Source organism: Onychomys torridus, chromosome 2 (genome assembly GCF_903995425.1).
Source record: "Onychomys torridus chromosome 2, mOncTor1.1, whole genome shotgun sequence".
Classification (NCBI taxonomy): domain Eukaryota; kingdom Metazoa; phylum Chordata; class Mammalia; order Rodentia; family Cricetidae; genus Onychomys; species Onychomys torridus.
Window position 1 is genome coordinate 130,725,333 of NC_050444.1, and position 25,036 is coordinate 130,750,368.

General features: G+C 39.6%; 1 protein-coding gene across 4 annotated transcripts in view; it reads left to right on the forward strand.

Moving 5' to 3' along the window:
- LOC118577738 (phosphatidylinositol 3-kinase regulatory subunit gamma) overlaps positions 1-25,036 on the forward strand; it is an 84,217-nt gene that overhangs the window by 916 nt on the left and 58,265 nt on the right. For 2 of the 4 annotated variants that reach the window (XM_036178368.1, XM_036178367.1), the window contains exon 2: positions 138-247. In XM_036178368.1, coding sequence (XP_036034261.1) covers positions 142-247 — 106 coding nt within the window. In that variant the 5' untranslated portion in view covers positions 138-141. Of the gene's footprint in view, positions 1-137; positions 248-378; positions 402-660; positions 789-25,036 lie in introns of those variants that run through there. The other 2 variants (XM_036178370.1, XM_036178369.1) reach the window with 2 other exon arrangements.

A 25,036-nucleotide genomic window follows, 5' to 3' on the forward strand; every position in this document is an offset into this window, starting at 1 on the left:
TGTACTGGCCGTTGGAAACCCCGAAGTACATTTCCGTTTGGAACTTTAGCAAATATATATATTTAGATTTTAAAATATCAGATAAAAGATATATATATATGCTTTCTATATATTTCCTGACGACCTGCCCCTGACAGCGCGATGTACAATACGGTGTGGAGTATGGACCGCGATGACGCAGACTGGAGGGAGGTGATGATGCCCTACTCGACAGAACTGATATTTTATATTGAAATGGATCCTCCAGGTATTTGGGAGCAAACTTTTAATTTTTTTTTTTTTTTTTTTTTTTTGGATGGGTCTGATTTGTTCTTAACAAAACCCTGGTGATGTTTTCAGGCCAGAAGTACTCTTGGGTGCGCCAGGTTCGGGATGAGGGGCAGATTGCAGTTAAAGCTGCGGTAAAACTGTGCTCTGGCTTATTATACCTTTAAAGTTTGCAGTTAGGACCCTGATCCCATTGTCCGGAGAAGGTGGGGGTGGGGGGCCGGAGTGGGGGAGGGAGGGAAGATCAGTTTCGGGCTTTGCCTTTGCATGTCATTCAGGCTTTTGACGGCCCTCCACTTTTTTTTTTTTAAATAATTCAAGATTTCTACCTGCAAGGGATGTTTTATAATCCATTCATGAAGACAGTGTTTCCCTTTGTGAGAATTCCTTAAAGCTTATACTTTAATGCAGTTGTCTGATTTGGTTCGTGGTATTTTACCTTGGTTAACTTCAGAAACTGAGTTGCCTTTGTGATTCTTCATTTTAAGACTCCGTGTTTCTCTCATAGAAACCAAATGCCGGTTAGTGATTTTCAGGGATTGGGCGGTCTTATTCATTCATGGCCTTAGTCTGAGGTTCTTTCCTTCTGTGCATATAGGTTTGCATGTAGTGTTTTATTACTCGTTAATTAATTTATAGTGATTTAACTTAGTTTGGGTGTCAGAATTGATATAATTTTGACTCTTAAAAATAAAGACCCTTTCTCTTTCCTCTGAGTGGGATATACACAGAGATGGGGCAGGTTTCTGTACGTGTACATGGGAAATGTATATATATATATATTTTTATTTGAGAGCTTTTTCTGAGGCCATTAGAGATATTTTGTGTCTCTGATAGGGAAGGGGAAAGAAAGGGAAATGGGAAAGTTTTTTTGTTCTTTAAAGTGTGCCTCATTTTAGGTTATTATAGCTGTCAGATATTCAAACCTTCCTTGCAGTTGCCGACAGTGCTTTATGTAATGATTTTGAATGAGCAGAGGGCCTTTGTGATTCCTTATGTTAATTGAGGATGAATTCTTTATCTTTTTAAAATGGGTTATAGTTAAGCCTACAGAATAACGTGTTTGTCATTAGGGAACCTTGCTTATTATAAGACTGTGTATTTTTGGAAACGTTTGAAAAGAATGAAGTCCATGCAAGTATAATGAAGTATAAATGTCTCGTAGACGGTATGTAGTAATTATTTCTAGTGCCCTTGTGAATGGAGAAGTATCTTCTTTAAAAATTAGTGATAGTGTTAAACGATGCCTTAAAAACTAATACTAATATTGAATCACCCTTTTTTGAGAACTCTTATCACTAAGAATTTTTCTCCTTTTCTTTGTTTTCGAACTACCTTGGTTTACTTTTGTAATTGTGGTTGTAATCCACATGCAGCTTTTCAGTGTTTTGTAAAGTTTGTAAGGTTTGCCTCCCCTCTATTGTGTGTTTTCTCCTTTGTTTCCCCCAGTGGTAAAGCGTTGCTTCTGTTAGATACATTTGTCATTCATGTGTTCAGAAATCTGGTATACCACTGGTATCTCTCCTGTAAAGGGTAAACGATGCTATGTATATGTATTTATAAGAATTATCTATGTACATTGCCTTAGGGTCCTGCTGGATCATACAGGGTCTTGCCTTCCATCCGTACAAAGGAGATTTCCTGGGTGGGGGAGTTGAGTAGGGAGGAGGGTAGAAAATGAAGAAGGCACTAATGATTGGCACATTTTAACCTTACAGAAAAATATTGGTCAAGGTGAATATATAGTTTATTTATTTATTTATTTATTTTTGAGATTGACTCTTACAATATAGCTCAGGCTAGCCCGTACTGTGTGGTTGAGGTTGGGCTCTCAAACTTGCATTCCTTCTATCTCATCCTCTGAGGTGCTGAGATTACAAGCAGGCATGTGCCACAATGTTTGGCTCAGAAATTATTTTTCAGAAAGCTGACCATTATAATTATGCAAAGATGGTGGGTTTTAATATGGTTGTATAGAAATTTCTGACCCAAACTTTATTTTTCATCAAAAAAACTTTTTTGTTTTGTTTTGTTTTGTTTTTGAGACAGGGTTTCTCTGTGCAGCTTTGCGCCTTTCCTGGAACTCGCTCTGGAGACCAGGCTGGCCTCAAACTCACAGACATCCGCCTGGCTCTGCCTCCCGAGTGCTGGGACTAAAGGCTTGCGCCACCACCGCCCAGCTAGGAATATTTTTTTTTTGCCAGAGCTGAGGACTGAACCCAGGTCCTTGCGCTTGCTAGGCAAGCGCTCTACCACTGAGCTAAATCCCCAACCCTGAAATAAACTCTTGAGTTTAAGATGTTTATTTTTGAATAAAATTCTGTATACTAAATATTCAAAACACTGAAAATATGTTTATATTATTATCTTTTGTTTTGCATCCTTACTAAAGAATATGGTGTTTCCAATATTTCAAAAAGAAACTGCTTTTAAATATGCTGAAACATTGACTATAAAATTAATTTTTGTTCTTTTTTTTTTTTTAATTTTTGAGGCACTAGATGGCTGGCATGGAACTAACAGAAATCCACCTGCCTCTGCCTCCTGAGTACTGGATTAAAGGCCATCACACCAGGCCTAAAGTGGGGGAAAAATGTGTGTGTGTGTGTGTGTGTGTGTGTGTGTGTAAACTTTTTTGCATTGTGCATTACATTTTCTCTTTATGTGTGCCAGATCATATTTTATTTAAATTATCAGAAACCATCTGGGCAGTGGTGGCACAAGCCTATAATCCTATCCAGTACTTGTGAGGCAGGGGCAGGCAGGCAGATCTCTGAATTCAAGGCCAGCCTGGTCTATGGAGTGAGTTCCAGGACAGCCAGGAGGCTACACAGAGAAACCCTATCTCATACACACACACACACACACACACACACACACACACACACACACAACCCCAGCTAAATAAGACTTTTTTTTTCAAAACTAATATACAATGATATTTACTTTTTTTTCTTTTAGAGTTCTATATGTTTTGACCATATTCAATCACCCTACCAACTCTTCTCAGTTCCAACCCTGAATTCCTACCCATGTAACGTAACGTCATATCCTTTTTTGAATATTTCTTAATGGAAATAATGTGAATCCCAACTTTGTTTTGTGTGATAAGTTAGGGTTTAGAATATTTTTATTTTTAATTTTTTAATTTTTATTTTTTGGTTTTTTGAGACAGGGTTTCCCTGTGTTACTTTGCGCCTTTCCTGGAACTCAGTCTGTAGCCCAGGCTGGTCTGGAACTCACAGACAGCCACCTGCCTCTGCCTCCTGAGTGCTGGATTACAGGCGTGTGCCACCACCTGACCTAGAATATTTTAAACTATGAGTAAATTGTCAATGAGATGACTGGCAGAATGTTTGTATCTGTCTTATTCCTGCCACCCTAAGGAAAGTTCTTCCTTCCTTCTAGAACTGGGTGAAAGCTTACTGTTTTCCCATTTCTGTTCTGTCCAGTCTGTAGTTTTTGTTTGTGGGTATTTTGCCTGGGTATATGTCTGTGTACCACATGCACATCTGGTGCCCTCTGAGGCCAGAAGAGGACATTGGATTCCCTGGAACTGGAGATATAGGTATGAGCCATGATGTGGGTGCTAGGAATTGAATCCCTGGTCCTCTGGAAGAGCAAAAAGGCTCTTCACTACATCTTTATTGTTAAACTATCATGTGATGATTTACCTACAATGATACAAAGATATGTTGTGATTTCTTTAAAAATCTTCTGTTGGCACAGCCTTTAATCCCAGTATTCAGGAGGCAGAGGCAGGCGGATCTCTGAATTCCAAGCCAAGCCTAGTCTACAGAGTGAGTTCTAAGACAGCCTGGGCTACACAGAGAGAGCTAGTCTAGCAAAAACAAACAAAAATCTTTCAATTGTTTCTTTCGCCTATTTAAAAATAAAAGCCCCAGATTGCTTGCCCTTGAATATATTTTTGCTTCCTAATTTTCTAGTCCATTTTTCCTTCTGCAGCCCATCATAGTGTCTATAATTTTTTTTTTTTTTTTTTTTTTTTTTTTTTTTGCTGTGACTTGAATGTATGATTTTGTCCTCCTGTTACCTAATGGTCACTTGTCAAAAATTTATATGTGTTCAAACTCACATCAGATGCTTTTTCTTTTCTGGTTTTTCGAGACAGGGTTTCTCTGTGTAGCTTTGCACCTTTCCTGGATCTCGCTCTGTAGCCCAGGCTGGCCTCGAACTCACAGAGATCCGCCTGGCTCTGCGTCCCGAGTGCTGGGACTAAAGGCGTGTGCCACCACCGCCTGGCTTTTGCGTTTCTTTTTTTTGTTTGTTTGTTTGTTTTTTAATCTCCTAATATGTGTTCCCTAGTGCCCTTTGTTAGAAGATGTCCTTCCCTTTCCACTTCTTTTAGAGTATTTCTTAGATGGAATTTCTTTATCATGTTTAGAGTGGCTGCTGCATTTATTTATGTGTATTTTGCCCCATGGAATTATCTTCTTACTTGGTTGGAAGCTTCTTAGCTTGTTTAGGGTCTTGGAAGTAGAAGACAATTTAATCAATGTATGTCGAACTAATAGATAACAAAGGAGCACTGTTTGTTTCTAGATTTAAGTGCTTTTTGCTTAAGGTCCTTGGTAACTTCATTCCTTGGCTATTGTAATATCCTAACTTTTGAGTTAGTTTACTTCTTAGGGCTCTTAATTGGAATATTCTCAATATTTTATATATTTTTATGTTGATTTTAGTCTGAACTATAAATGTAAAAGTTTGTACCTATTATTGCCTTAAAAACTGTCTTCCAGCTGGGTGGAAGACACTTCTGCAGCGGCAGTGGCACACACCTTTAGTCCCAGCACTTGAGAGTCAGGTGGATCTCTGTGAGGTTGACGCCAGCCGGGTCTACAGAGAGAGTTCCAAGACAGCCAGAGCTACACAGAGAAACCTTGTCTCAAAAAACCAAAGAATTGAATCTAAATAGGAGCTTGATTGATTGATGTGTGGGTGTACCTGTGGCAGCTAGAGGACAGTTTACATGAGTTGGTTCTTTGTTTCCACCGTGTGACTCCTAGAGATCAAACTCAGGTTGCCAGCCTTGGCAGCAAGCATCTTTACTCACTAAGACATCTTTGTGGCTGGATTTGATATTTTAATGTTCCTGTATTTTCTGGCACCTGTAGAGATACTATTTACATGAGATGTAAAACTACCTTTGAAATGTTAAGATTAGGGTTAGAGTGTTTCTCTGGTATATAGGATACCCTGGGTTTGATCCCCAACTTAAGGTAAATTAGATGTGGTGCTGTAGGTCTGTCATTCCAGGTAGAGGTAGAAGATGAGGTTGTCAGGAAGATCATAGCTACACAGTGAGTTTTGACTAGCCTGGAATAAGAGATCTGCCTCAAAATAAGAGAACAAATAATAAGAGTTTTTGTTCGTTTGTTTGTTGTTGTTTTGAGACAGGATTTCTCTGTGTAGTTTTGGTGCCTATTCTGGATCTCGCTCTGTAGACCAGGCTGGCCTTGAGTTCACAGAGATCCTCCTGCCTCTACCTCCCAAGAGCTGGGATTAAAGCATGTGCCACCACCACCCAGCAATATTAAGAGTTAGGGTTGTGGGCTAGGCTAGCAAGATGGCTCAGCAGGAAGAAGTTCTTCCTGACAGTGTCCAGCCTGATAGCCTGAGTTTGATTCCTAGGATCCACATGGTAGGAGAAAACTTCCATAAGTTGTCTCTGACTTCTACCTGTGCGCTGTGGCACATGTGCCCCCCACATACACATGTGCGGACACATGCACTAAGTAAATAAATGTAAAAAAGAAAAGAAGAATAACTAAGCTGGATGTGGTGGTGCATACTATTATCCCCAGCATTTGGGAGGTAGGAGGAGGAGGATCTTTGTGTTCAAGGCCAGTATGAGCTATACAGGAAGTTCCAGGACAGTCAGGGGTACATAATAAAGACCCTGTCTCAAAAGCAAAACAGAGTGAGTGAGTGAGGGGGGGGGGAGAGAGATTGATTGATTGATTTAAAATAGTGACACACACAGGATAAGCAAACAAAATATGGCCAGTAAGTGTCTTGCTTACTCCTGAAGTGCATATGTGTATTGGGGTTACTAGCCAAGCAGTTGCCAACTAGGCTCTCAGAGAGCCTCATTTTTGATATAAGAGCTATTGTAGGATTGGTCCTAGAGTCATAGGATCAACGTTTATAGATAGAGCTCAGATGAAGCCTGAGATTGGTGGCACATGTCTTATAAGCTCAGCACTCAGAAGGCTAAGGCAGGAGGATCCAGAGTTCAAGGCCATTTTGGGTTACTTATCTTGGGTTACTTATTCTTCCTAAGAAGAAAAGGCTATGGATAATGGTCCATAAACTCAACACTTGAATTTTGACATTAATTTTTAAAAAACTATCTGCACCACGCTCATACCCAATACCCAAAAGGCTAGAAAAGTGCATTAGATCTTTTGGAACCCAGGAATTAGACAGTTGTGAGCCATCATGTGGATGCTGGGAATTGAATTCAGGTCTTCTGCAAGAGCAGCCATTGCTCTTAACTGCCAAGGCATCTATCTCTCCAGCCCCAAACATTGTTATTATTTTGACTGTAGAAAAATGTAATGAATGATTCCTTTTTTGGATTAAATGACAGAGCTCTTAAGATTCTAGACGTTTTTGGTTCTCACCAAGATAATTTTTGAAATTATATCTAGAGTAGCAGTATTTCCTTAATAGATGATTAGATTTTTTTTTTACATTTATATATTTATATGTATATGTTTGTGTGTATACACGAATGAACGTGTAGGGATCCATGGTGCTCATGGGGTGGGCAGAGGACTTAATCCTAGGAGTTGGTTCTCTCTTTTTACCATGTGGGTCCCAGGAATCAAACCCCGGTTGTCAGGCTTAGTGGACTCTGCCTTACCAACTGGGCCATCTCACTGACCTGAAAATTAATATTTTTAATTATTTGTCAAAATGCAAATATAGTAATGTCTAGAAAAATAGTTTGTGCTGGAGCTACGGCTCAGGCAAAACACTTGCTGAATATGTGCAAAGCTCTTCTTTTGATTCCCCAGTTCCTGCTTCCCAAAGTTCTCAGTTTCTTTTGTCTCAGTGTTCTGGTTCTTAAAAAGTATTGAGAACATCAAAGAACTTCTGTTTAAGTGGATCATGCTTTTGTTGTTGAAGAGTCTGTGTAGCACAGGCTAGACTTGACTCACTGTGTATGCCAGACTGTAATTTAAATTCATGGTAATCTTGCTGCCTTAGCCTTCTTAGTGCTGGGATTAGAGGAGTATACCAATGTGGTTTTAAGCCGGTGGTTCTCAATCTGTGGGTCATGACCCCTTTGGGGGTTGTAAATCAGATATCCTGCATGTCAGATATGTACATCATGATTCATAACAGTAGCAAAATTATAGTTATAAAGTAGCAATGGAATAATTTTGTGGTTTGGGAGTCACCACAACATGAAAACCATATTAGGGTCACAGTATTAGGAAGGTTGAGAACCACTGCTTTAAATGAGTTATATTTACTGTTTTTGGAATAAAAATTAAAAAAAATACTTAATTCAAGCCAAGTGTGGTGGCACATACCTGGAATCTCAGTACTTTGATGGTGGAGACAGGAAAATCAGAAATTTGAGGATATCCTCTGCTACAAAAGGAGTTGGACAGCAGCCTGGGCTACATGAGACCCTATCTCTAAAAATAGAAAAAGAAAAACATGAATTCATTTAAAAGTAACAGAGCATGACATATTAATATTTTAAAATGAAAAACAAAAACTAAAATTTGGGTGGTGATGCACTCCTTTAATCCCAGTGCTTGGGCGGCAGAGCCAGGCAGAGATCTCTGTGAGTTCGAGGCCAGCCTGGGCTACAGAGTGAGTTCCAGGATAGGCTCCAAAGCTACACAGAGAAACCCTGTCTCAAAAAAAAAAAAAAAAAAAAAAAAAAAAGCCAAAAAAAAAAAAAAAAACCCAAACAACTAAAATTTGTTTCTAAAAACAAAACAAAAATTAGTGAGAAAAATGATGTTATTCTATGCTTTTGCATGCTTTTAACATGTAGCTTTATAGCCAGATATTCACATGATTGCTCTTGCTGTTTGTCCATTGAGATACCATTTATCATAGCCTGTGGAAAATTCTACAGATATGAGAGAATGGGAATAAAGAAGACAGCCAGGCAGAGGAGACTCATGCCTTTAATCCCAGCATTCAGAAGACAGAGGCAAGCAGATCTATGAGGAGAGCAGTCTGGTCTACAAAGTGAGTTTCAGGATAGTCAGGGCTACACAGAGAAACCTGTCTTGAAAAAACAAAACAAACAAAAGTTATATTATTTGTTTGGGTGTGTGTCTGTGTTACAGTGTATATGTAAGAGGACAGTTTGTGGAAGAGGATTTTCTCCTACCATGTGGGTCCCAGGAACTGTTCTCAGTCCTCAAACTTACTTCAACTTTAACTGGCCTCCTTTTGTTTGTGGCTGTGCTTTTTTTGAGACAGGTTTTCATGACGTATACAGGGCTGGCCTTGAATTTACATAGATCCTTTTGCCTTACTCCTGAATGCTGAGATTATAGTCGTGAGCTCCCATGCCTGACTTTGTTTGTTTGTTTATTTGTTTGAGAGAAAGCCTCATGTATGCAATAATGGTTTTAAATTTGATACAACCCTGAGAATAACCCTTGATCTTCTTTGCTTCACTTGTTGAGTGCAAGGATTATAGGTGAGCCCAGGTTATGTGGTGTTTAAGATTAAATTTAGGGTTTTGTTATGCAAAGCAAGCATTCTGCTAACTGAGCTACATACATCTCCAGAACAAACTCCCTCCCCTACTTTTTGGTTTGTTGTTTTTTAAGAGATTTATTGTTTTTATTAATGTATTTCTGTGTGCATGCACATTTCCATGTGTCTGCATAGGTTGTATGTAACACGTGTTTACAGGAAGTCAGAGGGCAACTGCCCCCTTGGAGCTGGAGTCAGGAGACTCTGTGAACCAGCTGATAAGAGCAGTAAGTGCCTTAACTGCCTAGCCATCTTTACAGCTCTGGTTTGTTTGCTTTCAAGACAAGGTCTCATAGCAGTCCACCTGGCTTTATTTTATTTCATTTTGTTTTTTTGAGACATTATGTAGCCTTGGCTGGCTTTGAACTCCCTGTGTAGACAAGGCTGGCCTTGCACTCATGGAGATCTGCCTGCATCTACCTCCACAGTGCTGGGGCCTGAGGCTGTCTTTGAACAGGTGATGCTCTTGCCTCCACCTCCCCGATTCTGGGGTTACAAGTGTAATGAATCTCACTCAAGTCAGTGTCCTTTTAAGAAATGATATTGTAGTGTGGACAACTGGTGTAAAAAGTGTACCAACTTTAATATTCTATGAAAATGACTAGTTATTGTTTTCATTTCGTATATTATAGTTTATCAAACTATGTTTCATTAGAAGTATGATAACTCTTCCATTTGATGCTTTCTAAACTTCTCATCACTGTTTTGATACTAAGTAGTTTTATATTTTTCTTAGAATGTAAAAATGCTGGGCTATCTTTATGGTTTTTGTATTTAACAAGATAGGTGGAAAAAGAACTACAGGGTTGGGGATATGACTTAGTTGTCAGAGTGCTTGACTAGTGTTCAAGTCCTAGATTCATTGTCTAGCACTGCATAAGTTGGGAATGCCTCCAGCACTTACGAGGTAGAGGCTGGAGGACTGATCAGAAGTTTAAAGGCATCCACAACTACATATTGAATTGGAGGCCAGCCTGGGATATATGTGACTCTTAAACAAAAAATTAATACATCAATAAAAAATAAAAAAGGAATTACAGATATGTTTATGACATGACATAATTTTTTGTTTTAAAAGATACAGCCTGCGTAGAAAGAACACAAGCACTAGAAATAGATGATATGAACTCTGAAACCAGCATGGCTTCTTTTGTGTGCATGTAAATACATTAATGTATATGTATGTGTGTAGGTGCATGCACACGTGTGCATGTGGATGCCAGAAGTAGACACTGTCTTCTTTCATATCTTTTGAGACAGTCTCTCACTGTATCAGGCACTCACTGATTGGCTGTATTGGCTGGCCAGTGAACTCTGAGGATCCACCTGTCTCTATACACTCTGCCTTAGAGTTATAGATGTACAAGATAACACCTGGCTTTTTATGTGGATTCCGGGAATGAGAACTCAGGTCCTCAGCCTTGCAGGCCAAGCACTTTACCAACTAGCTAACTCTTCAGCCCCATGTTATTGTAGACTCAGTACCCCTTTCATGTCTTCTTTGTACCTTTTCTTTTAGCCTAATAGCTATTCTTATAAAGCATACACTTTGTTTCACTTTATGCAGGATACCAAGGCTTAAATAGGTTTAAAGACAAGGCTCACAGCAAGTAAAAAAAGTGGGTGTGTCTGCCTGACTCTAAAATCCAAACTTTTAACCAGTACCTCATATTGAGTTGCTGTGTTTTTTATTTATTTTTTCTCTACCCTGTAAATTTATACTGAGTTCTACACCTAGGCTAATCCCACTAAAATGCTGTTTTCACTGTTGTATTTTACTAACAAAAACTGACAGTTTCTTCCTCTTAGACTTGGTATGTCTGGTCTTTAGTAATACAGCACGAGTTTACACCTTTACCACTAATCTTCTGTCTTCTCCCCTCTAGGCCCATAGCTGGATATCTTTTTATTCCTATCCCAAAGCTTTTGCTTGTACTGCTTCTTGTGTAGTACATACTGTATACCATCACACTACATCTTTAGATCATGATCCTGTGCTAGACATCTCTTTTTTTTTTTTTTTTTTTTTTTTTTTTGTGGAGTTGAGGATCGAACCCAGGGCCTTGCACTTGCTAGGCAAGCACTCTACCACTGAGCTAAATCCCCAACCCGACATCTATCCTTTTTAAAACTCTCCAGTTTTTGGGGGGGGCCCGGAGAGATGGCTCAGCGGTTAAGAGCACTGACTGCTCTTCCAGAGGACCCAGGTTCAGTTCCCTGCACCCACATGGCAGCTCACAACTGTCTGTAACTCCAAGATCTGACACCCTCACATAGACATATCTGGAGGCAAAACACCAATGCAAATAAAATAAAAATAAATTATTTTTTTAAAAAAAAACTCCAGTTTTAGAGATTCTAGTACTATGTTTTTTTCATGTATGTCTGTAGCTTGTTATCTTTACATGAAATCATATTTCATGAATGTAATTTTATTTATTTCTCTAATAATGTAAGCAACAACTTCTTTTTCTTTATATTTATTATTTGAGACAGTCTCAGTGTAGCCTTGGCTGGCCTGGAACTCCCTTATGTAGATAATACTGGCCTCGAACTCACAGAGAAGAGAGCCCCCTGCTCTTGTTTTCCTAGTGCTGGGATCAAAGGCATGTGCCACCAACCACACTCAGCTCGGCAATGCCAACTTCTTCATGTGGCTCTCATTTCATCTTTCTCTTTTTGGTGTGAGAGAAAGAGAGAGAGAGAGAGAGAGAGAGAGAGAGAGAGAGAGAGAGAGAGAGTGTGTGTGTGTGTGTGTGTGTGTGTGTGTGTGTGTCTGTGTTTTCTTGCTGTGGATGTACATGTCTGTGCATGTGTATGCCTATCTGTGTGTCTGTGTGAAAGGGTAGCAGCTGACATTGGATGTGTTCTTAGTTCACTCCCTTACTCTTTCCTTCATTGTTTGCTGTTCCTTCTTTCCTTGAGACAAAGTCTCTTAGTGAACTTGGAGCTCACTGGTTGGGTGAACACGTGCTCCCTTCCTTGGTGGTGGTTTCAGAGTTAAGCTGCTGCACCTGGCTTTTATGAGGGTGCTGGGAATCTGAACTCAGATCCTTATGCTTGTGTGGCAGGTCCTGTGAGTGACTTGAGTCGTCTTTCTAGCACTTGGTTCTTATTTTGTGTCTTCTTGTCTTAATATCTGGTGCCCAAATACTTTGTTAATCTTTTGTACTCAACCAGTTTCATTTAAAATGTTGATATTATAATGAAAATTTACTTTAATAATAAAAGAAATAATTAAAAAGTACATTACTTTTAGCAAGATTTTATAGTTTGGATTAAAGCTTATTTTTGGAATTGAGAAATTAGAAATGAGTAAACCTATTTTTCAGAGTTGTTAAGTTAGTGTTATAATGCGCAAGGCCAAATGGAGGCTTATGTCACCCAATGTGTTATGCTAATTAGCTTTAGAATACGTAGAACTTGGCATGGTAAGATCAACTATCTAGCTCTATTAAAGACCACTTTCCAATTTTCTTGCTTTTATGTGGTATATTTGTTCTATGTATTTAAATTATTTATTTATTTTTATTTTAACTGTATGGGTGTTTTGCCTGCATATGTGTCTATGCACACATGTGTGCAGTGGTCTCAGAGGCCAGAGGAGGATCACTTGAAGCTGGAGTTATAGAACTGTGTTGTGGGTGCTGGGAATTGGATCCAGGTCCTCTGGAAGAACAGCAATGCTTTTAACCACTGAGCCACTTCTTCAGCCCCTGATTGTGCATATTTACACATTTATATAAAGTAAGATGCTCATCTTTTCTAATAACAGAGGCAGTAGTAGTCCAGGTTCAGCCCATCAAGTCATACTATTGTGCATGGACCACATCAGTGTGGGATCTACCCTGTGATCAGGTGTTGATGAGGGAGAACAGAGCCAGAGTCAGTACCATCCACTGTTATCTAGCCTTGGGTGTCCAGAGCATGTAGCCATGTAATCTTGAATTGTATTAATTTTTAAAATTTATTACTATTACTACTTTTTTTTTTTTTTGGAGACAGGCTTGGTAGCAGACACCTTGACTCACTGACTCTGTGTAGTCCTGACTGTCCTGGACTGTATAGACTAGGCTGACCTCAAATTCACAGTGATCTACCTGCCTCTGCCTCCCAAGTGCTGGAATTGAAGGTGTGCGTCACCACGTCTAGCTAAAATTTTTATTTTTAAACTTATGATAAATCCATTATGACCCAAGATTTATATTTATAGTGGGTATATATTGTTTTTAGAAAGACCTTATTGAAACTAATTTATTTAAAGTCTTTTCTTTTTTCTCTTATATTTGTTTTACTTTGTGTGCGTGTGCGTGCGCGTGCGCGTGCGCGTGCGTGTGCGTGTGCGTGTGCGTGTGCGTGTGTGTGTGTGTGTGTGTGTGTGCGTGACTCATGTGGAGACCAAAGGACAGCTTTCAGGAGTTGCTTCTCTTCTTCCACCATGGGGTTCTGGGGATTGAACTCAGGTCCTCAGGCTTGGTGGCAGGCACCTTGACCCGCTGAGCCATTTCTCTGTCCCTAGAGTTTGTTTCTGTATTTTACTATGTTTTTTTCCAGATAGGGTTTTACGATACAGTCCTAGTTGTCCTAGAGCTTGCTAAAAAGACTAGGCTGTCCTCAACTTCCTAAGATTTTTTTTTTTGAAATGATCTTTTTTTTTTTTTTAGATTTATTAATTTATTATGTACACAGAAGAGGGCGCCAGATCTCATTACAGATGGTTGTGAGCCACCATGTGGGTGCTGGGAATTGAACTCAGGACCTCTGGAAGAGCAGTAGGTGCTCTTAACCTCTGAGCCATCTCTCCAGCCCAACTCCCTAAGATTTTCTTGTCTCTGCCTCCTGAGTGCTAGCATAAAGACATGCACCCCATGCCCAGTCTGTATTAGAGTTTTTGAATTTCAGGTTTGTAGTGGGGACACTCAGTGTGTTATAATTTATTTAGTAAGCATTTTTTTCTGCTATTGGGATATGTTTCATAAAAATAGTTACTGTTTTCAGGAGCCAGTTGCATAGCTGATTCAAAATGGTGTAGGAACCAAAATTTTATCTTTCCATGTAACAGGCTCCAGGGTTTGTTCATTTTAGCAGCTTAACAGTTTCAGTAAAAATCTCATGTTTTGTTCAGTTCATGAACTGCTCAAGTCTTCTGTACTTGAGATTGACTTAACCTTCAGTTTAGTAGCCAAATGGTTGCAGTGATTCCAGACAAAGTCATACACAGCTTCTAAAGGAGGTGGACATCTGCTTCTGTGCCTTAGTTTCCAGAGAGGAGACTCCAGAAACTTTTCCCAGACTTCTTTCATGTCCTTTTGCTCAGATCAGGTCATGTGCTAGTTCCTGAACCAATCACTGTAGATTACCCTTAAACTGATTGTGTCCCTGGAAGTGGAATGGTGGTTTCCCCTAAGGCATACTGTTTAACCTGGAGGGATTCTGTTAGGAAGAGGAGGAAATGGATGGTAGGTGAACTCTCAGCAGTGGCTATGATTCAGAAAACCATAGCTGTCTTCAAGATTATTTTTGTGTTTGTACATAAAAAGTCTTAGGATGTTGTAGTTAGAGTTTTCCTGCCTGGCCCACAGTCAGGACAAATCTCTCTCACCTGCCAGTCCCACAGTCGCTCAGACCCAACCAAGTAAGCACACAGAGACTTATATTACTTATAAACTGTATGGCCGTGGCAGGCTTCTTGTTATCTACTTCTTTTATCTTAAATTAACCCATTTCTATTCATCTATACTTTGCCACGTGGCTCGTGGCTTACCAGTACCTTATCTCTTTCTTGTCATGGCGGTGGCTGGGTGGCTGGAAGCTTCTCTCCTCCCCAGCCTTCCACCTCCCAGAATTCTCTTCTCTCTTGTCCCGCCTATACTTCCTGCCTGGCCACTGGCCAAACAACATTTTATTTATACAGAGTGATATCCACAGCAGGATGTCATTTGTTCCTCTTTTTTAGAACTGAAATTTGGTGATGGGAAACCCATTTTCACTTTGTAAGTTAGCGTTTACAAGGCCAGATAGCATAGTAAGAGTTGAATAAAAGAACAATAAGGTGGAGCAGTGAAGAAGGGCATTTGCTACCAAGCTTGATGACCTGAGTTTGATTCCTGGGATTCACATGGTAGAAAGAGTTACTCTCCAACTCCCACATTTGTGCTGTGGTCTTCAAACACACAAATAAATAAATGGATTCAAGAACAAAAAAGAGGGGCACTGTGAGGTTGCTTGTTGTGCAGGCCTGATGACCTGAGTTTGATCCCTAGAGGTGGAAGGAGAGAACTGACTCCATGAAGTTGTCCTCTGGCCTCTACAGGAGTGCTGTGGTTTGAATGCTTTTACACACAGCATATACACTCAATTAGTATGTCAAATAAACTCTCTGGCCACCAAGTTAACAACAAACAAACAAAAAACAGCAAGTGTTTTTGTACATGCTTTTTATTTATTTATTTATTTATTTATTTATTTATTTATTTATCTATCTATCTATCTATCTATTTATTTATTTATTTATTTATTTATTTAAGATAGGGTTTCTCTGTGTAGCTTTAGAGCCTGTCCTGGATCTTGCTTCAAACTCACAGAGATCTTCCTGCCTCTGCCTCCTGAGTGCTGGGATTAAAGGCGTGCACCACCACCTCCTGGCCCTTTGCACATGCTTTTAATCTCAGCACTGTACTGGGAGGCTGAGGCAGGAGTTTGAGGCCATCCTGAACTTCATTTTAAGACCCTGTGTCTTGAAGAAGGAGAAAAGGAAAGTAAACTGTGAGACCTTTTCCTGTTTTCTTGTCAGTTACTGTAAGATGGAGGTAACTTCTCTGGGTGATACTTTTCTCAGTTGAGGAATATTAGGTCTGGAATAAAGTATTTGTCTAACAACTAAAAATGTGAGAGAACATTGCACAATTATAAACTTTTCTTTACATTTTAATTTAGGATGGGTGTGTGTCTATGTGAATGTGTGTGTATGCATGCATATGGAGATTAGAGGACAATTTGTGGGAGTTAGTTCTCTCTACCACCATAGGGTCAGAGGTACCTTTACCCATTGAGCTGGGATGGGTTATGATTTGAGTACTAGCCTTAAAATTAGGACATTACTATAAAGTAACTTATAGATTATATCTTTTATTTAAAATATATGATATAACTAAAGGTTGTCTTTGTCTCCAGTATGTTGGAAACTATAGAGTCTATATCATAGGATATTTAAGAGAGATGGCTTTGGAATAAACTGCCAGAGTTAATAATATGTCTCTGCTACTTGTTAGCATGTATCTCTGGGTAATTTACATGTATTGTATGTTCTGCATATAAAAAAATGGAGGCGAGTCTAGGGTGATAGCTCCATTGGTAGAGTGCTTGCATTAACAGACATAAGAACCTGAGTTCAGGCTCCTAGAGTCCATGTAAAATATCTGGACATGGTGGTACATGCTTATAGCTCCAGCCTGCTCTCCAAGCCTGTACTCAGATACCTGTACACATATGAACATATTCACTGCAGGGGGGAAAAAGGAAGTGGTTCTGATCCTTCAGTAGGGTTACTGTGAAAGTGTATTGCACATGTGTGTGCAGATGTATGTGCATGGTGTTCATACGAAGGCCAGAAGGCAACATTGGCTGTCTTTCTTGATTGCTTTCCACATTATCTCTCATTGGACCCAGCACTCACTGATTAGCTAGACTGGCTAGACAGTGAGCTCTAGGACCCTTCCTGTCTGCCTCCCAGTACTGGGAATACAGGCATGCATTGCCATGCCAGGTTTTCACATGCATGCTGGTGACCCAAAGTCAAGGTCCTCATGCTTGTGCAGCTACCACGTTACCCACTGAGCCATCTCCCTAGCTCCTACTTTTGTGTATAATTCATTAAAATTTTTAACAAATATTTGACTGCCAGACTTTGTTTTAGGTGCAGCAAGTGAGAAAAACAATAAGCTTCATATGGAATGAGGGAAGAGAATCGACAAATTCACAACTATAATACATAATGATAGTGATAAACACTATAAAGTAAAACCAAAGTATAAAAATAAAGAGTCTTGAGTGGGAGAACTGATGTATTAGCTGGTTGGGCAGGGAGGCCTTACCTAAATGAAGTGAGAAAGCAAGCATGTACATGCATGGCAGATATCAGAGCAAGGGAATTCACCAGATAGATAGACTATCTAATGACTTGCCTTGAGTCAGGACCATCTACCTCAGTGACATATTCACTGACATACGCCAGTGTCACTGGGAGTAGAGTGAAGAGAAGGTGTAAGTAATATAGATGCTGAGGAGATGGCTTTGTGTCGAAAGTACTTTGAATGCAAATGTGAGGACTTGAGTTCAGATCTCTCAAACCCTTGTAAATCTTTAACTTTCACATGCATGATGGACACAGTGGCATGAATGTAATTTCAGGCTCCTATGGCAAGCTATAAGGCAGAGGTACAGTCCCTGGAAGCTTGCCTGGCATACGCAGTGTAATGGCTGACGACAAAGGTCCTGCCCCAAACAAGATAGTACTTGAGGATCAACAGATGATGTTGTCCTCTTACCTCCATACTCATACCTCTCCACACAGACAGATGTGTGTACACACATCAGACACACACCCATCATTTTCATTTATTTATCTATCTATCTTATTTGCCCATGTGTCCAGCAATAAAAATGAATCTTAAAAAAAAGAGAGAGATGAAGATAAATAATGGTGTAGGTGGTAGAGCATTATATGGTGTAGAACATTGTAAAAACTTTGGCTTTAAGCCAGGTGGTGGTGGCTCACACCTTTAATCCCAGCACTCGGGAGGCAGAGCCAGGTGGATCTCTGTGAGTTCGAGGCCAGCGTGGTCTACCAAGTGAGTTCCAGGAAAGGTGCAAAGCTACACAGAGAAACCCTGTCTCGAAAAACCAAAACCAAAACCAAAACCAACCAACCAAACAAACAAACAAAAACTTTGGCTTTAAAACTTGAGCGATGGCCAGTGAGGTGGCCCAGTGGGTAAAGGTGCTTACTGCCAATCCTGTCTATTAAATTTGATCTCTGGGACCTACGTGGTGGAAGGAAAGAACCAATTCCTTCAAGTTATCCGACCTCCACATGTACTGTGTTACACCTGTGCATGTGCACACATACATACAGAATGTAATGAAAAACCTTGGGTGAGATAAAAATCCATCAAGGTGTATTGAACAGTGATATACTATACCTGCTTGTAGAGAGTAGAGATTGGTGGAGGTGGAGGAACTAGTGGGGGCTGTGGAAGTTATAAAATAGTAGTTGCATTCTGAATAGTATTATTACCAGTTATGTGGTGTGCCACTTCAAAAGTGACTGACTTTTTTCTAGTTTCTTACCTTTGTATTTCTTTATGTGAGTTAATTAAAAATTAAGCAAAAATTATTTATTTTTACTATTTTTTCTCAAAGCGTTCTGATTCTGATCTCTGAAATTTAGTTGCTTAGTAGAGTGTATTTGGCCTTAGTCATTTTAAGAAGAATTACCATTATAAACAATTCACTATAAATCTAGTTTGTACTCTAATTTACTTTAAAAGGTAACTTTAAGGGGCTAGAGAGATGGCTCAGATTGGCAGCTCTCCCAGAGGACCTGGGTTTGATTCTCAGCATCTATATGGTGGCTTACAGCTATAGGTAACTTCAGTTTCGGGGGATCTGATATCCTCTTCTGCCTCCAAGAACACCGCCATGCACATGGTGTATAAGGCATTCATGCAGGCAAAACATCAATACACACAAAAAACTTTAAAAATTATTATTATTTGTTTTTTTTTGAGACAGGGTTTCTCTGTGAAGCCTTGGCTATCTTGGAACTTGCTATATAGAACAGGCTGGTCTCAAACTCATGAGATCCATCTGCATCTGCCTCCCAAGTGCTAGGGTTAAAAGTTATGCACTATTATGACAGGCCCAGTTTCTCTTTAACCCATATATTTTTTATTTTGCAACCAGTTAAACAGTGCTCAACAGCAGTTGGTGAGATCAGAACTCTAACCTCAAATGTATTTCGGGCCTTTCGTGATTTGGGCCTCATTTGCCTATCAGACACAGCTAACACACTTCCCACTTCACATATGTTTCAACAAAAGTTAAGGTACATTAACCCACGCATGTACTGAGGCTGCTACTTCTCCATGATCTCACCAGCAATACATACATTCCTCCTTCTGCTTATATAATTCCCTTTTACTATGGTTCAGACATTTAATCAACCACTATTTACTAACAGCTAGGTATTGGAGATTCAACAATTATTGATTCAGTCCATATCCTTATGGAATTTGTATCCTAATAAGGAATAAAGAAGCTTAACTACTAATAATAAATACAAATAATTTAAATAGGTGGATCAGAAAGATAGCTCACAGGTAAAGGTACTTGCTACACAGCAGAACGACCTGAGCTCAATCCCAGAGACTCATACACATGCATCTGTTAATACATTATACAGCAGCACTTTTGTTTTTGTTCCATTTAGCTGCATGTTTTGGCTTTTAGAAAGCTATCTGCACACCGGGCAGTGGTGGCGCACGCCTGTAATCCCAGCACTCGGGAGGCAGAGGCAGGTGGATCTCTGTGAGTTCAAGGCCAGCCTGGTCTACAAAGCGGGTTCCAGGACAACCTCCAAAGCTACAGAGAAACCCTGTATGGGGGTGGGGGGGAGAAAGAAAGCTATCTCCTTAATTTTAAAAGTGCCACTGGGTGATTTAGACTTGTGGGACATTAAATCAGAACTTGGGAGGTTAGTCTTTCTCAAATAATCATAAACTCTAAGAGCAGCTGTTACATGTTTGACTGGGACTGATATGAGCTGGTTGTTGGTTCTTAGGTTCAGCAATGGACTTCAGAGTTGTCAGATAAAATGCATGCTATGTGTCCCGTACAATATTTGCGACACACTACACTAAAAATTATTGTTTATTTGAAATTTAGGTTTAGCTGGGCATTGTATGTTTGTATTTGTTAAAGCTGGCAGTTCTAATTTGGGGAGAGGCTGTTGACTAGACCACATTTTCTAGTACATTTTCTGTACAGTGATATGTAACCTGATGTAGTAGATATCTGAATAGAAAATTCAAGGAAAAGGGGGGCAGAGAGGAGAGGAACATTGAGGGATCAAGATGGTTGAGTTGGGGAAGGGATGGAGAAGGAGAGCAATGAAAAAGATATCTGGAGAGAGGGAGCCATTGTGGGATTAGGGAGAAACCTGGTTGCTGTGGATATTGCTCTGTGTAAATAAAATTCTGATTGGCCAGTAGCCAGGCAGGAAGTAAAGGTGGGACAAGAGAGAAGAGAATTCAGGGAACAGGAAGGCTAAGGGAGAGACACTGCCAGCTGCTGCCATGACAAGAAAGATAAAGCAAGAGACTATGGATTTGTTCCAGATTAAGATATGTCAGGTTTGACTAGCCAAGACCCCCTGAAAGGTCTCCAATGACACCATGGCCCAGATGATCCAACATCCAAAATGGTTTCAAGGCAACTGACTCAGAAGATACACTCTCACGGACTACTCCATAATCCTAAAATTTTCTTTGTGTCCCCATAAGATACAGTGTCCCACTCCAGCAGGAAGTAGTACGGAAAACTACACCCAAATTCCCAAATATATCAAGCTGGTCTTGGAGATGGAATTGGCTCACTCCTTCTCTAAACCCAGACATATTGATTAAAAAAAAAAATGGTTAAGAGATTCTTATGTCCCAAATTAAAAGAGCCTCTGGTGTGGACAGAAAAAGAAAAAAACAAAAAGAAAAAAGAAAAAGGTAGTTGCCTTTGGCTCCTGGGATTACAAGTATCCTCATTCATAGGAGATAAAGATTATGTTACATAAACATACCACAAAAAAGCCTGTTCTTGACAGTAATTAGTTTTAAAGGATCATTGTTTTAAAGTCTGGGCAGCTTTCTTGTCTACACAGTGGCCATTAGAACTACTTCAAGAGTTTGTTAAAACACACTGCGAGGACTTACCTTCAAGGTCTCTGATTAGTAGGTCTGGGGTTGAGTTCTAGGAATTGTAGCAAGTGCTTGGGGGAGACTGGCTTTGCTAGTCACAAACCACACTTCAGATCCACTGCTGTGACAGATCAAGGCCTGTTCCTGGAGCTAATCCCACCTAAACTCCTTACCAATGTTGGGAAGAAACAAGGCACTTTGGAGAGATAATAACTATGTCCAGTAAAAAGAAATAAGAAGACTGCTATTTTTTGGCTGTCTACATGTCTTCCCTTTTATTTAGGCAATGGCTACTTGATTTTTTAAAGTAATTCTCCTATACCTTTTGCAATCAGTGTGAAATAAATGAAGATGACCTAATCCGTGGTCTAAAGGTAAGCTTATGATCCCCTCCTGATCAATAAGGGCAGTTGCTGGGTGATTAGCCCACTAGTGAATAGGGCAGTGATCTTTGTAGTATAATCAATGAACATTCTATTTCCTGTCCTCATTAATAATCTGAAAATGACAGAGGCCTTGTCTTCAAGGAGCTCAGTCTATAATTAAGGAGACCCACATATTAACAACTACATGTAGTACTTCCCTTTATAACTCCTTCCCTTTCTCCTGGCAGTCATCAAATGTACATTTTCATTATATGAATATTGTATTACCTTCCTTTAATTTTTTTTCCTGGTTTTTCAAGATGGGTTTTCTCTGTGTAACAGCCCTAGCTGTCCTGGAACTCGCTTTGTAGACCAGGCTGTTCTCGATCTCTCAGAGATCTACCTGCCTCTGCCCCCAAGTGCTAGGATTGAAGGTGTGCACCACCACTGCCTTATTGGTGAAACTATTTAGGCTACTCCATGTAGTTAAAAGGGAGGTTTATTTTGTGGGGTAACTTACAAATGAAAGGATAGGTTGTAGGGTCTGGCAAAGGTATGGCACAGTCTGGCGGTGTTCTCTGGAGAACTCTGCTTGGTCTACCTCCAGCGTCCAGGGTACCAGAACCAAGAGAGACCTCTCCTCTGGATTCTCAGTCTTCAGCTTCCTCCCTCAGCCCCGCCTTGTGGGCGTGACCATTACTGAAGCCTCAATGGGGGTTGGAACTTCCAGGCCAAGGCTAGGATGGCTAAGCACTACACTGCCTGGCTCCCCTTTACTTTTAAAATTACATTTTTAAAAATTTATTTGTGTATGTCTTTAGTGTGTTCTGAATGTTCAACCCTGTAAGGGTTTTTTTTTTTTTTTTTTTTTTTTTACAGAAATCTACATCTTGGTATTGGTTCTACCACAGAAAGAAAAATCCCATTTTTGTAAAACAAATAAAATATAAAGTATATTTTATATCTTTGTTTAGGATTGTATGAACACAGAGAAAGGTATAAAGGTATATTTCAGTTCATGTGCTCATTCAGTGGGATGTAGCAAGGTAATCTTTGTGTTGTTATATGGGAGGAGATAAAACAATATGCAAATAAGAAGTAAATGTAGTTTGGTAGGTAGAGATAAAAAATATAAAAAATGTAGTTACTGGCTGAGAGGTGGGGGACTGAGAAGAAATTGCTGTTTTATTTTGAATAGTCAGAGAAGGCCTCACTGATACATTGATTTAACCTTATTGTAAAATATATGTGGAAATACCTAAAACATAAATGTGCTGTTTATTGAATTGATATAAAGTGAACAGCCGTGTAACCACCACCCTCATAAAGATGTTGAAGATAGCCAGCTTCTTAGAAGTCTCAGGTACTCCTATGTCCAATTATATCCTTCATCCCAACAGAGGTAATTATTAGCTCGGCTTTTTATAGTAATTAGTTCTTGTTTTTCTTTATAGTTATATCTCTAAATGATACATATTATTTCTGTCTGCTTTTGAGTTTGTTACACATTTTTGCAGAATTTTGCAGAATATATTTTATTCTTTCTATTAAGTATTATCTATGTTGTTTTATGTAATAGTTTCTTTTTGTTAGTATAAGGTATTTTGTTGTATATTAGTTCATTTTTACTTTTTTTCTTGGACAGGGGCTCACTCTGTAGCCTTGGTTGTCCTGGAACTCCTTATGTATATCAGGCTGTCCTCAAACTCACAGAGAGCTACCTAACTCTACCTCCTGAGTTCTAGGATTAGAGGCATTTGCTACCATATAAATATAAGAGTTTTTGTTGCTGGGCGGTGGTGGCGCGCACCTGTAATTCCAGCACTTGGGAGGCAGAGGCAGGTGGATATCTGTGAGTTTGAGGCCAGGATAGGCTCCAAAGCTACAGAGAAAACCTGTCTCAAAAAAAAAAAAAAAAAAAAAAAAAAAAGTTCTTGTCATAACCTTGGTCCACATAGATCTAAAATAATCTTCCTATTTTTAAATAATTTAATTAAATTAATTTATTTATTTTGGTTTTGTTTGTTTGTTTGTTTGTTTTCTGAGACAGGGTTTCTCTGTGTAGTTTTGGTGCCTGTCCTGGATATCGCTCTGTAGACGAGGATGGCCTCAAACTCACAGAGATCCTCCTGGCTCTGCCTCCCAAGTGCTGGGATTAAAGGCATACACCACCACTGCCTGGCGTACTTTGTTTTTTTGAGATAGTTCCTTACTATAAAGTCAAGACTGATCACAGTCTTGATGTCTTCCTTCCCAGCTTCCTCTGTACTGAAATTATGGCATGTGATAATATACCAAACCTTCATTGTAGTCACCTCTGCAGAGCCCTTTTAACCAAATGATGTAACATGCTCAGAGGCTTCAGTGGATAGCATGTGGACATTGTTTTTTGAGGGTAGTTATTCTGTCACTAACTCTAAATTTGAAGATAAAATTCCACCAATCCAAGCTGGACATGGTGGTGTACTCCTTTAATCCCAGCACTTGGGAGGCAGAGTCTGGCAGATCTCTGAGTTGGAGGCCAGCCTGGTCTATAGAGCAAATGCCATGACAGCCGGGACTACATAGAGAAACCTTGTCTTGAAACAAAACAAAAAAGTAGTTGGAAAAGGGAGTGAGAATGGGGTTGAAAAGAGAAGGGGTAAGGATGGATGTTCTGTTAAGTGTAGGAGTCACAAGAGAGTTGTATGTTTGGATGAGCCGTGGGTATTTTGGTGAAAAGTGCCTGTGGAAAGTACTAGAAAATGAGTCTGGAAGAGTAGTCAGAGACCTGACTGTGTAGGGCCATATGTGCTGTATTGAGTTCAGATGTATTGTGTGTGTAGTAGTTAACTTTTGCAATAGTTTGCTAAGCCAGGGTTATTTGCTTTGAGACTCAAAAGAAGCCGAGAAATTAAGAAAAGAACCAGGAAAGCCCACGGATACATTTTCTAAAAAGAAAAATTCCTACCAGTATAAAACCCACGATGTTTATGTGGAAACAGGTAGATTCTACTGTACTTTTCTGTAAGAAGGACTTAAGACATGTTCAGTGAGTGGAATAGAAGTCAGAATAATAGTCTGAAGAGTGAATATGAGGAGAGCAAATGGACAGGAAACACAGATGTCCTTAGAAAACTTTTATGAAGCAAACGTGAAAGGTAACTAGAGAGAGAAGTGGAGCTGAACAGGGGTTTTGTGGCTTTTTGTTTTGTTTTGTTTTGATTAGGGTTCATGTACCTCAGGCTAGCCTTGAACTTGCTACATAGCCATGATGACCTTGAATTTAGGATTCTCCTGCGTCCAACTCTGGATTGTTGGGATTACAAACATGGACTACCATGCCTGGTTTATGTGATGCTGGTGTTCAAACCCAGGGCTTTATGCATTCTAGTCAAGGACATTGCTGTCCTAAGAAACAGATTTTTAAAAATTAGAGGTGAATTTGTTTCATGTTTTGACAGGCTTTATAGAGAGAAAAATTGAAGACAATGAGACTGTGTGACTATGGACAGGAAGGTGCTGGATTTGAAGATATGAAGGGATTATTAGCTTAGGGAAGGAAGAGAGAAGCCTTTGTCGAACACTTAGAAGGCAGAACTTGAGTTTCAAGAAGAATGTGGGGTGGATGACAAGAGTGGGTGATGTCAGAATTATTTTTTGGCAAACAGCTGTTGTAAGAGGAGAAATAGAAAA